The sequence below is a fragment of the Meles meles genome, chromosome 3, assembly GCF_922984935.1.
Source record: "Meles meles chromosome 3, mMelMel3.1 paternal haplotype, whole genome shotgun sequence".
Classification (NCBI taxonomy): Eukaryota; Metazoa; Chordata; class Mammalia; order Carnivora; family Mustelidae; genus Meles; species Meles meles.
Genome location: NC_060068.1, coordinates 156,767,198 through 156,780,133, shown reverse-complemented (window position 1 = coordinate 156,780,133; position 12,936 = coordinate 156,767,198). Strand labels below are relative to the sequence as shown.

Below are 12,936 nucleotides of genomic sequence, written 5' to 3'. Positions count from 1 at the left end.
GGTGCAGGATCTTGAGGGTACAGATTTAAACCTTAAGTTACAATGCCCTTCAGGTTTCACTTGAGAGATATTTAAACAAACTCATTTAAATAGCTCTTCCAACCTAACTGCAGAAAATCTATCTTGGCAGTATTGGATCAATAGCTATTAAACTTCAACCTGGAACTGGAAAGAACAAACAACAAATGTAAACACCACCTTTCAAGTTCTTAGCAAATATTTTCCTTCTCTCTCTACCGAGCCTGTTTTTTTTTTTTTTTTTTTTTTTTTTTTTAACAAAGGCATACCGTCTTCAACTTGACTTGTCATAGGGCCCTCGTTCACTGTAGGGTTTGTGATAACACCCTTGGGCACCAGGCTGCAGACCTGGTACTGTTGGTTTGGGTACTGGCCCCAACTGCCGTGCACCCGTCAAATCTGAATTATCATCATTGTGTATTTCAGGCTCCTGAAGAGGAATGGTCTAAGAATACATGCTGCATAAATTAGGGCTATGTGGTGTTTGCCCAATGTGCCCCACCCCCTGAGAATATTGTTGGAACTGCTGATCAGTAGCAGAATTAGTGGCCCATTGCTCAAACTATTCATTTCCTGCATTCCACTTTCCTGATCAAGCATAGCTCAGATCTTACCGGGAGAGGCAACACAGACGGTGCTGACACCATCAACAGTTACATCGGGGCCTTTCCTCTCCAGTCCGGAGAGCCAGAACACCTGGGGGACTTCGGGGATGCAGGGTGTGCGAAGGGGCGCCGAAAGGGGCGCCCATTTAGTCCGGTATGCCGCAGCTTTACGTAAGTGGGGTCGTGGAGCCCAGCGCCCTCTTCTATCCTGAGACGGGATTTCGCTCCTCTTCCTGCATCTTCGTGCCTGAAAGCTAAAGTCCCTTTCAGAAAAACAGCAGCAGACGACTCAACCGCAGCAAAGGGAAGCTTGGGGAAGAGCTCCAGGGTGCGCGCGTCCCGCCCGCGGAGACCGGAAAGCCTAGGGTGCGGCGGAAGCGCCCGGGAGCGGCCCAAGCGCCCGGGAGCGGCCCGGGATTTTCCGACCGGAAGTGCCCCTCGTCGCCATGGCTACAGGCGCCGACGCTCCCGACTCTGTCGGCGGCGTTCCGTTCCCATGGCAACCCTATTGTCTCCAGAGCCGGAACCTGGGCAGCCAGCGCGCCAGGTCTACCGCGCAGAGAACCTCGCTTCCGCCACGCACCTGTGCGGCGGCTCCCTGAACGAAGTCCGCTGAAGCCTGGACGCGGACACCGCTCGAGGAAGCCGAGTTCTCGGCTGAGGGAGCCGGAAAGGCTAGTTCCGGGGCGTGGCTTCTCTGCCCTTGGACAGGGGGGCGGCCCACCTGCTACCTCTCTGCTCCTCGCGGGTGCGTTTCCAGTTGGAGCCTCTGTGGCGGGGGCACCACCCGCGAGAAAGAAGCCTCGGGATGCTCGCCTGGGGCTCAGAATGTGGCGTCTGGGTTTGCGAAGTTGCGGGGAAAAGAAGGAAGCGATTTGCATTTGGGAGAGGGGCCAAAGTTTGGTGTTATAATTTATTCAGGGCCATCTGGCATGTCATAGAACAGAATTTAGGAGGTTGAGAACGCGAAACTCCTCGCCCTGGCCATAGTTTTTTGTTTTTTAAAGATTTTATTTATTTGACAGAGAGAGATCACAGGTAGGCAGAGAGGCAGGGAGAGAGAGAGAAGCAGTCTTCCCGCGGAGCAGAGAACCCAATGCAGGGCTCGATCCTAGGACCCTGAGATCATGACCTGAGCCGAAGGCAGAGGCTTAACCCACTGAGCCACCCAGGCACCCCTGGCCATAGTTTTTAAAGTAGAGATTAGAAAGAGAAATTAATCTTCTGGTGTTTGGATTGTGGATGTTCTGGAGTCTGTGTCAGAGCTACTGAGAGCTCAGGTGGGAATGATTCTGCAGGATGAAATGAAGAGCGACTTGGTGGGTGTTGATGGTCAGTACATAACTATGCATTCGGTTTAGATTTGATTTAAGTGATAGGGAGAGCTGTGAGAATTGAATTTCGCAAATAATTATAAATAAGATTTTTGTCCTGAGGTTTCAGTCATTTCCCCCATCAGCTATGGACAATACCCAAACAGACGCGTGTGTGTTCCTTAACTAGGACTTCTTATTAATAGTGGGATGGCCCTAGGGACAGGGAGAATTTACTGATACACTGGCTATCGTTCATTTGATGCTTCGAACTGGTTGCTTTACTTGGTTCCATCTGGCAGAAACAATATCTGACTTGAGTAGGAGAACATAGTCTTTTTTTTTTTCCCCAAAGATCTCATTCATTTGGCAGACAGATCACAAGTAGGCAGAGAGGCAGGCAGAGAGGAGGAAGCTGGCTCCCCGCTGAGCAGAGAGCCTGATGTGGGGCTCCATCCCAGGACCCGGAGATCATGACCTGAGCCGAAGGCAGAGGCTTTAACCCACTGAGCCACCCAGATGCCCCAGGAGAACATAGTCTTGATGAATCGGGAGTGTAAATATACTGACTTTCAGGGGGTTAAAAAAAAAAAAGTCAAGGATTTTGGAGGTACAGGAATAGGAATTAGGAGAAAGAAATTTAATTCTGAGTTTTAATATGACAAATGTCTTTACTTTCTGCCTTCTAGGTATCTCTGTACATGAGTGTGGAAAGTCTGTTTATTTATTTCAGATGGGTTATGTATTTGGGCAGTTTCGATTTAATGTTAATAGCCTCCTACAGAGAGAAAATAGACTTCTAAGTCTTTTTTTCCCTAAAGCCACTCTGACTTGTGGTTCTTGGCAGTAAGAAGATGAAAGCCAGCCCCATTCGCATTCCAACTGTCAGCAATGACACCGACTGGGACTTCTGCTTCCACCTGTAAGTACCACAGAAGCTTGACATCACCCACAGTTACTGGCCTGGAATACTAGGACCTCCCACTTGAGGCAAACCTGGGCTGCGGAGCTTTGCATGCATATTATATTGAAGAGGAATTTGAGCTTCTGTGGTGTGGTTTAATTAACAGTTTTGCTGTGTGATCCATTTGTACTTATGCAAGCCAGGCAAGAAGGAACATAATTGTTTTTTCCCAACCAAAGGGAAATTTTATTTTTTTATAGATAGGTTAATTATAACAAGATTGATGAAGTCATGGAGAATTAACTATAATAAAGATAATGAGGAAATTAAAATTATTTCATGAAATAAAGAGGCGATAATAAACTAAAACTTTCACATAATAGCTATTACTTACTGAGCAAATACTATGTGCCCGGCACTGTTCAAAGTGCTGACATGTATTAAGTCATCTAATTGTCCCAATGTCTCTGTACTGGTAGTACTATTATATACTATTATAATTTTGTAAATAAGGAGTATGAATCAGAAAAAGTTAAGTAATTGTCCCCAAATCCCACAGCTAGTGATTCAAACTGCGTACCCGGATTGCAGAGTCAATTCTTTAACCATTTTTCTATACCAGGGTTTTTTCTATACTAGCCTTGGCACTGTTGACATTTTCGGTTGGCTAACTCTTTGTTGTAGAAAGCTGGCGTATGTATTGTAGGATGTTTAGCAGCATTTCTGGTCTCTACCCAGTAGATGCCGGTAGCACTGTCTGAGTAATGACAAACTAAGATGTCTCCAGACATTGCCAAATGTCGCCTGGGGGCAATATCACCCCTGGTTGAGAACGATTGATCTATACCAGTGTTATCAAATAGAAATATAATGCAAGTCACAAATGCGAGCCACATATGTAATTTAAGTTTTCCAGGAGCCATATTAAAAAATAAAAAAGAAATAGGTAGGTTGAATTTTAATACTATATTTATCTTAAAATATCTGTAATATTTTATAAAATAAGTAGTGAAATATTTTTTATTTTTTTCTTCCTCTAAGTCTTTGAAATTCAGTGTGTATTTTATACTTACAGCATATCTCATTTCAGATGAGCCACATTTCATGTGCATAATAGCCACATGTGACTAGTGGTTAACATTTTAGTAAGTTTGTACCACCTCATGAAATATCCTGAGGTTAAAAGTTGTATAACTTTAAAAATTGAAGTTAGGAAGTTGTGTTCATGATAGGGTATCTTGGAAGTAATCAGATAATTCATATTTATTATTACTAGTCTGAATTTGTATTTATGATGGCATTATAAGAATAAGTTATAAACCTGGTAAAACAGACCTTTCGTTCAACCTGCCTATTCTTTTTATTCTGACTATTATTTTATCTTTCACGTGATCTGACTGGTCAGTATTCTCTAGTTATCTTTCTTATCTTCCATGACAAGATGTTCAAAGCTAGTTTAGGGCTTTACATTCTCAAGTCATTAGTCAAGACCTCAGTGTTTCTCCTTCTTTCGAGGTTGCTGCTGTTGAAGCTCCTGCCATTGGTCTCAACTTAATTTATCGAAGCCTGAACTTAAAATATTTAGGGCTTATAATTTTTTTTTTAAAGATTTTATTTATTTATTTGACAGACAGAGATCATAGGTAGGCAGAGAGGCAGCCAGAGAGAGAGGAGGGGAAGCAGGCTCACTGCTGAGCAGAGAGCCTGATGCGGGGCTCGATCCCAGGACCCTGGAACCATGACCTGGGCCGAAGGCAGAGGCTTTAACCCACTGAGCCACCCAGGTGCCCCCAGGGCTTATCATTTTTAAGATCCATGACTGGCAGTCCTTGGTGATCCAAGTAGATTGAACTTCTGCTCCAGGTCTATGAAATATGCAGCCTAGGCAAAATCTTCTACTGAGGGACTCAAGTTTCTGTTAGTTTTCTTGACTCAGGATCTGTTGCCTCAGATTCCCTCTATCTTCAGTATTTTTCAAGTGTCCTAAAGACTGTGTTTTCTTTTTTCATTCATTTGTGCATTTAATGAGCCATTATTTATCTTTATGGTAAGGCAGGTATCAGGGCTTCAGGAACAAATGAGATTTAGCCCCCGCCCTGGTAGAGATTATTTTGCTGAGTCAAAGATGACTCAGAAACAAAACGAATGAATTTTGAACATGTGACTATAACGTGATTTGCACTGTAGTAGAAGTTTGGAGGAAATTTTTGCAAGTCCTTTGGAGGGTGTCTCTACTTGCTACTCTAGTACCAGACTCCAGCAGAGGTGACATCTGAGTTGGGAGCATGGAATTCACCAGGTGGAAAGGAGGCAAGCTTAGCACTCACCTTCCGATCACCTTGCATCAGCCATGTTCTCTGGCTTTTCCACTGAGTTTGCATGTCTTCTGAAAGCACACTTCTGTTTGTGAGCAGAAGGTGATTTTGCCAGGGCCTGGGCCTGGAGGAATGTTGCTCCCCTTCTATGTGACCCAGTTTGCTCATGTGCCTCTGGGTAGGTTATTTAGAACAGGAACTCTGAATGGATATTAACATGTCGTTTTTCAAACCTAGTGTAAAAGATTACACTTGACATTTGTTTTTCTGCTTCTTTTTTTCTTTTTAGAGTAAACATCTATTACTTATTTAATCAGTGGAAAAGGGAGATAAATATGATTCTTAAAACTATGTAGTGGTTGAACTTTTAAAAGTTGTATAACTTTTAAAATTGCATATACAAAGATGATTCCTTTGGAAGATTTGTTTATAATTAATTAAACATTCTGTTGCTGCTCTTAAGATTTCAGAATTCTATTTTTTCTGGATCACTTTGATTTTTCTGGTGATGTTAAGACATGGTTACGCCTCTTTTTTGTTTAAGATTACCTCCTTTGACTTTTATCTTTATCATTTCCAACCACCCATTCATAATCATGTTCAACATCGAAGTTAGAGATCTACACATACACATACATATACATATTGTGTATGTGAGACAGGAGAGGGGGCAGGAAGGAGAGAGGAGAGCGGAATGAGGGGGTGGGAGGGAGAGAGAGAGGGAAGGAAGAAGGGAGAGAGGGTAGGAGGGAGAGAAACAAGTGTGTGTGTGGGGGGGAGATTTTCAGCCATTCAGCTCTTTTTCAACACATTTATTTCTAATACAATTGGGATGGCCATTTTGCTTCTGCATCTGTTCTTGACCTGTGGGGTTCCCTCCCCTCTCCTCGTTGGGACCATATCCTCTTTAGTTAGCCACTGTTTTTAAGAAACATGGAAGAGGACAGTGACATCTAGCCTCAACCTATTAATTCCCTTCCCATTATTTCATTATATAGATTCTCTTTCCTGGATTGGATCAGAATTTTAGAATGTAAAAGATCTTTGAGATCTTCCAATTCAACATCTTTGTTTTGTAGATGAAGAAACCCAGTCATGGAGCTAATAAAATAAAAATAGCTAATATTAAAATAGTACTTACTAAATAACTAAGTGATTTATGAATATTAACTGATTTTTTCTTAAAGATTTTATTTATTTATTTATTTATTTGACAGAGATCACAAGTAGGCAGAGAGGCAGGCAGAGAGAGAGGAGGAAGCAGGCTCCCCACTGAGCAGAGAGCCTGATGCAGGGCTCGATCCCATGACCCTGAGATCATGACCTGAGCTGAAGGCAGAGGCTTAATCCCTTGAGCCACCCAGGCACCCCGAGTATCATCTGATTTAATCCAGTCACCTTCTCTGATTGACCTTATTTTACAAAGAAACCAATAACTTGCTGAGGATCCTGTGGTTAGTGAGTAGCAGAGCTGGGACTCTGATGGAAGTGGATGGTTTAACAAATCTGTTTCATCTGAATCACACATTGCTGTCCTGATTCCTGGGCTTCAGGGGGGAACATGAACTTGTCTCCAGACTATTCCTTCAAGTTTCTGTTAGAGGACATATCCCTCCCCCCTGGTCTGAGATACTCAGAGGTCAAATCTGAATCCACATCTCTCTCTGATATCTACAGGTCCCAGCAAGCCAAGATCCCAGCATACCAGCGAAGAGACGAATTGTGTTCCTCTAGCGGGTCTGGAGAGAGTGAAGAAGACACTACAACCAAGGAGAACACCATAGGCTGCATGTCTCTTCCTAAAGAGAAATTGGCCCAATCCCAGAAGAAAGTAGCTCAGCTGATAAAGAAAAAGATGGTAAAACAAAAGCCCACTAGGTTTTAGTTTCCCTTTAAAAATATGTCCATGAAGACAGAAGCTCTGCCTTCAGTGGACACTGAAGGACTCAAAGTAGGGGAAGTTGCTGTATTTCTTTGTAAGTGGAAGGGAGCAAGGCAGAGCATAGTGGGGGAGCCGCCCTGCCTTCGGGTTCCACACCTGGCTCGCTGTGCTTTCTTCCGTGGCGGGTGTGTGCCCCTGACTTTAAACTGAAAATGTCTGTTTTGTTTCTTGTATTGATGTTTGATTACCTTTCATTTTTTAAAAAAGATTTTATTTGTTTTTCGAACAGAGAGAGACACAGTGAGAAAGGGAACACAAGCAGGGGGAGTGGGAGAGGGAGCTTGACATGGGGCTTGATCCCAGGACCATGGGATCATGACCTGAGCCAAAGGCAGATGCCCAGTGACTGAGCCACCCATGCACCCCTTGATTACCTTTAATTAAAAAATTTTTTTTTTCCTGAGAGGTTTCAGAATGAGATTTCTTGGGTAACAGGAAGGCCAGGATAGTGAGGCAGGAGGCTGAGGACAAGGGTAGCCAAGCTGAGGCCCAGGCTCAGATGCCAGGGGTTCAGTAGACTCATAAGCAAACTAAACCATCAGAAAGGGGATGTAGCAGCAGAGGTCAGAGTCCAGGGGTGCATTTCTCAGAGTGAGGCAGAGACTTGGTAACTAGGACCTCAGGACAAGTGCTCTTAACTCTTTACAGAAGAACAAGAACAAGATCAGAGTGTTCAAAATCCAGGAGCCTGAGACAGGTGGCCATCATTATTAGAACGCAGGCACCAACACGCTTCTGGAGCGTGACTCATCCACTGAGGAATCCATACACTGACTTCCTGGCCAGGGGAAAAATGAGCTTAAAGTCAGGTGTGGAGAAAAGATGTGTAGATGGCTTTGGGAAAGGCCAGGAGATACCTGACAGGCAGATGATAGAAGCTGATACCCCTCTTGGGTAGATCTATAAATGTGCCTCTGTAAATCGTCCAGAGGCCTTGAGAGGACAGTTGTCTTGGCCTATACCCATTTGTCCATTCGTATTTCACAGACCCAGGCTAGAACGTTTGCGTTTAGAAACAGACAAGTACCATCTGCCATAGAGGACAACTGAGCGTTTTTAAGGCTTGCCAAGTCCTCAGCCAGTTTGGATAATGACGAGATGGAGGTGGAACCTATAGATGGAAAGAGATTCAGAAGACTTATCTCAGCATATGGACAGGCAGACCGTAAAAAAAAAAAAAATAGATGATTAGATTTATGAGGTAATTATTAGACTTATGAGACTAGATACTGAACATTACAGAATTATTGTTAGTATTTGGTGAGAGTGGTTTTCCAGTTATAAGGCTAAGTCCATGTCTTTGGGAGACACTAATGGGATATGAAGTGATTTAATATCTGATTTTTCTTCAAAATAATAGAGAGCGTGGGTAGATGAGGGGGTAGATAGGAAACAAAATTGACCATGAGCGGATACCTCATGAAACTAAGTGAGCCCTTCTTCATGCAATTTTTGTATATTGCTAAAGTTTTTCATGATAAAAGGTTAAAACAAGTCCCTGTGGCTTATGAGATTGAGTAGACTAGGGGAGGGGGCAAGAGTGGGAGCAGTTAGGAACGGCTGTTTTGGTCAGCCCTGTGGAAGGTAGGGCACTTTGAACCACGTACTCATGGCAGAAGCGAGGAGCAGAGCTTAGTGTGAGGGCCTGGGAATAAGGGACAGCCACCAGGCCCTGCTGGATCGGTCACCGGAATGGGAAGGGGAGAGAAGAGAAAATGATAAAAGGTGAATTCAGCCCTATATTCCTGTGAAGAGCCTGGGCTAGAGCTTTCCCTCCTTTCCAAAAAGCATAATGACGTCTTTGCTCTCTGCAGAACACCCAAGCAAACAAGGAGCTGATACGCTGTGTCATCCTTTCTCGGATTATTTTTGGGGAGGAACACTGGAAATGTGCACAGGCCATGGCCAGCCTGGCTTATGGCTACCTGACACTGAGAGGTACGTGGTTTCCCCCGCTGGGTGTGGGTGGACCAGCCCACGAGAGCCAAACTACCCAACCTACAAGCATGGTGGGGTGGGGATGGCGGAGGCAGGGTGGGGGGGAGTGGGGGAGGGCCCTTCCTGCCCCAACTCCCACCTCAGCAAAAGGCAGAAAAGTCCATGGATGAGGCAGGCAGTATGACAGGATCATAGAAATAAAGTTCCTGGAAGGTCTGGCTGAGGAAAAGACCAAGTCCTCATCCTAGAGAAATAGTGCTTTCTGGAAGGTACTCTGTACAAAAGAAGAAGATGGGGATGCATTTGCTAAAAGAAACCCAAGTGTAAGATCCACGAGGGCAGGAACTTGGCAGTAGAGGCTCCGGAAATACTTGTTCAGACTGACAGAGGCACGAACATGTCTTGGAGCCAAGGACAGGGTCAGCGCAGGGCTTTGTGTCCCGTGGCCAGCCGTGCCGTCCTGCACGGACTGCATACACGCCTACCACAGATCTCTTTGTACACGTTCACATCTGCTTTGTTTACATGTCTCTGTCTCTGAAACAGAAGCTCCCTGAGAGCAGGGACTAGGTCTTCCCGATAGCCAAATACAGTCTCTGGTACACAGTATGGATCAGCAGGTGTCACTGCTTGACAGAACTGAGCCACTGGCCTAAGACTCTTTCAAGTACCCTTGGACCTGGGTCTTTAGGTGGGGCCTAGCTTACCTAACAAGGAAGTGATTTAAGGCCTTGAGACGGTTTGAGGGCTACAGGGGAAGGGAACCAGTGTACCTAGGCCATCAGGAGCCTAGATATTTGAAACTGGAGCTTTTGAAAAAGTTAAAATGGAATTCAATTTATTATTAATTAATTCTGTTAACTTCAGAACGTGTGTTCTTGCTTAGGGCTCCTTGGGACCTGTTGAGCTCATGTTTTTAATGAAATTTTAGATTCATTTGGCCATTGATGTGGCAAGCCCACAAGTGGTTGATGTTGGGGACAGTGAAGCACTGGGCCACAGTGAGGTCACAGCAGGGCTCTTTCAGGCCTTAAGAACACATCTATTGTGTTCTGAGAGAAGGCTGACATGGCTAAGGGGAGGAGGTAGTCCTCACTTCCTGGCAGAACAGGCAACCACTTTGTGAGATTTAAGGGACGTCAGGAAGGCCTTCAGCAAAAGAAACCTTTGAATGGAGCTACGTTATTCTTCATTTGGACTTTCTCTGTTTCAAACTTGCTGCCTTTGTAAGAGTATAAATTTAGCCTTATGCCATTGGAGCACTTCGAGAGCTCCTGTGAGAAGTCTGGGCACTGTGCTGGACACTCGTGACATGTGAGTGAGCACTGCTAGTCCCCGCCCTCTGGAGACACGGGGATCCTGTAGTAGGCAGGGACAGATGATCATAGAGGCAGGAACACAGTTCTGGAGAAACAAATGAGGCAGATCAGGGGTTCTGCCGCTGTCAGGGAAGGCTGCAGAGAGACGGTAACATTTGTCTTGTCTTTGAAGCATGAAGATGAGTTTACCAAGTAGGTTTCAAGGGGAGTAGTAGAGAACCCCGTGCTGGGCCTCCACGTGTATTGCTCTGAGGACTGGCAGCTGAGAGGGCCTCTGTGAGACTCCTCACAGAACACTGTAGTTTCCCTTTGGATCCGTGAGGTTAGGGTTGGACAGAAGGCACCTCAGGACAGACTGGTCTTGCCTGGAAGGTTAATCTGGGCCCAGGTATCAAGGAATTTCAGGAGTTACTGGAAGGTTTTGAGTGAGGTGGTGACGTAATCTGATGTTGTGAAATGAGAAACTCGGGAGGACGGGTGGGACTGATAGAAAGAGTAAAGGCGCCGAGCACTCAGGCCGTTATCCTGCCAGACAAGAGGCGCTGAGGGCATTGGCCATGGCGGTTGGAATGTGGCAGAAATGACACGCAGAACTGGTGACCTGTAGTGGAGAACGGAGTGAGAAGCTGAGGGAAGCTGAGGGAAGGGCTGAATTGAATAGGGCATGACCTGGAAGGGTAGCTGAAATAGGGAGCTAAGAGGAAGAGCAGGCTGATGGGGGTGGTGGGTGGGGAGCTGCCGAGTTTGGGCTCAGACAGGCCAGATCATTGTCTGCGGGAGGTGGCCACGAGCATCCCGGTGAGGTACTCGGCAGGCAGCTGGGAAGTGGAGCCCGAGCTCGGGAAGGCAGCGGGTTTGGGAGGATCCACACACAGGGGCAAGCTGAGGCTGTGGCAGTAGATGCGCTTGATCAGAAAAAGTAGAAAGAGAGGGAAAGAGGGCAGAGGAGGGAAGAGGGGAGAATGAGAGCATCAGGCAGCCCATGGAAGCAGAGCCAGCAAAGGAAATAGGAGAATCAGGAGGGGCTGTGTCAGAGCAGCCAAGGGGAGAGAAAGGGTTTCAAAAAGAAGTGAGGTGTGGTTCCAGCGGTTTCAGAGAGAGGTCAGATGACGTGAAGGTTGAAGGGAGACCCGTGTGTTTGGCAGTTGGCAAACCATGGCTACTTGATTTGCCATGGATGATTATACTCCTTCGGCCCCAGGAGAGCCCAGATTCAGTGAGACTGTCTAGGGGATTCTTGCTTAACTTGAGCCTTGCAGTGATGGCAGCTTGAACTGGAGAGGAGGGCACCACCACTGTTTGAGGGCGACATCTGCCTGAGCCTGGGCCGGGCCAGAGGCTGCCTCCCTGTGTTTGGAGAGATGATTATGGTAGGTCTGTGGAAGGAAGTTGGCCCTCATCTTCTGAAATCAGCCCATTCTGTGAACATTCACAACCGGACTCCGAGTTTTGCTTTTCCAAATAGATTCCAAGTTGGGTCAAGATAGGCGAACAGGTCATAGCACAGAAGTTGATGAGAACACCATCCTCTTCTCCCTGAGTCACAGTTGTTCCTGCCACACAAATGGAGAACCACATTTGGGTGGTATGTTGGAGGGGGGAAAAAGTTTTCCTTTTACAGGAAGATTTGTTTGTTTTTTCTAGATGGGAGAAACAACATTCTCATGAGACAGTGCCTACATAATAGAACAGTATCCCCCCTTGAACCCAGACTTTGTCTTTCTTTCTTTTTTATGATACAGACATTGCTGTTCGAGGAATCTAGAGTACGAAGGTTTTTTTGTTTTGTTTTGTTTTTAAAGATTTTACTTTATTTGACACAGAGGGAGAACACAAGCAGGGGGAGCAGCAGACAGAGGGAGAGGGAGAAGCAGGCTCCCCACTGATCAGGGAGCTGTGGGCTTGATCCCAGGACTCTGAGCCACTCAGGTGCCCCACTGTAGTTTTTATTTTTAAGTTTTTTTCCTCTTATTTAAATTTTTGTACAAAGAGATACCCCTGGATTCTTGTTTTTTGTTTTTTGTTTTTTGTTTTTTTAAAGATTTTATTTATTTATTTGAGAGAGAGAGAGCATGAGAGGGGAGAAGGTCAGAGGGAGAAGCAGACTCCCAAAGGAGCTGGGAGCCCGATGTGGGACTCGATCCTGGGACTCCAGGATCATGACCTGAGCTGAAGGCAGTCGCTTAACCAACTGAGCCACCCAGACACCCCACAATACCCCTGGATTCTTGTGAAATAAATTTTTTTTGAAGAAGTGAAGTAAATTTATTTTTTTAAAGATTTTTATTCATTTATTTGACAGAGAGGTAGAGAGAGAGAGAGAGCACGCACAAGCCAGAGGAATGGCCTAAGGAGAGGGAGAAGCAGGCTCGCCATTGAGCAGGAAGCCCGATGTGGGGCTATATCCCTAGGCTCTGGGACCATGACCTCAGCCGAAGGCAGATGCTTAATAACTGAGCCACCCAGGTGCTCCTGATTCTAGACTTTCTGAAACCTAATGTAGAGTTTTTCCAGAGTAGATTATGATCATGACCTTTTCTTGAGAATAACCTCTTTATTTATTTGATTTTTTCTTTTTTGGA

General features: G+C 45.4%; 1 protein-coding gene across 1 annotated transcript in view; it reads left to right on the top strand.

The window, feature by feature from the left end:
- The first annotated feature begins 1,120 nt into the window (after window positions 1-1,120).
- The window catches only part of TTC23L (tetratricopeptide repeat domain 23 like), a 48,882-nt gene continuing 37,066 nt past the window's right edge, over window positions 1,121-12,936 (top strand). Inside the window, exons 1-4 of the mRNA XM_045998745.1 lie at window positions 1,121-1,371; window positions 2,784-2,858; window positions 6,833-7,013; window positions 8,912-9,035. Coding sequence (XP_045854701.1) covers window positions 2,791-2,858; window positions 6,833-7,013; window positions 8,912-9,035 — 373 coding nt within the window. The 5' untranslated portion in view covers window positions 1,121-1,371; window positions 2,784-2,790. The remainder of the gene's footprint in view (window positions 1,372-2,783; window positions 2,859-6,832; window positions 7,014-8,911; window positions 9,036-12,936) is intronic.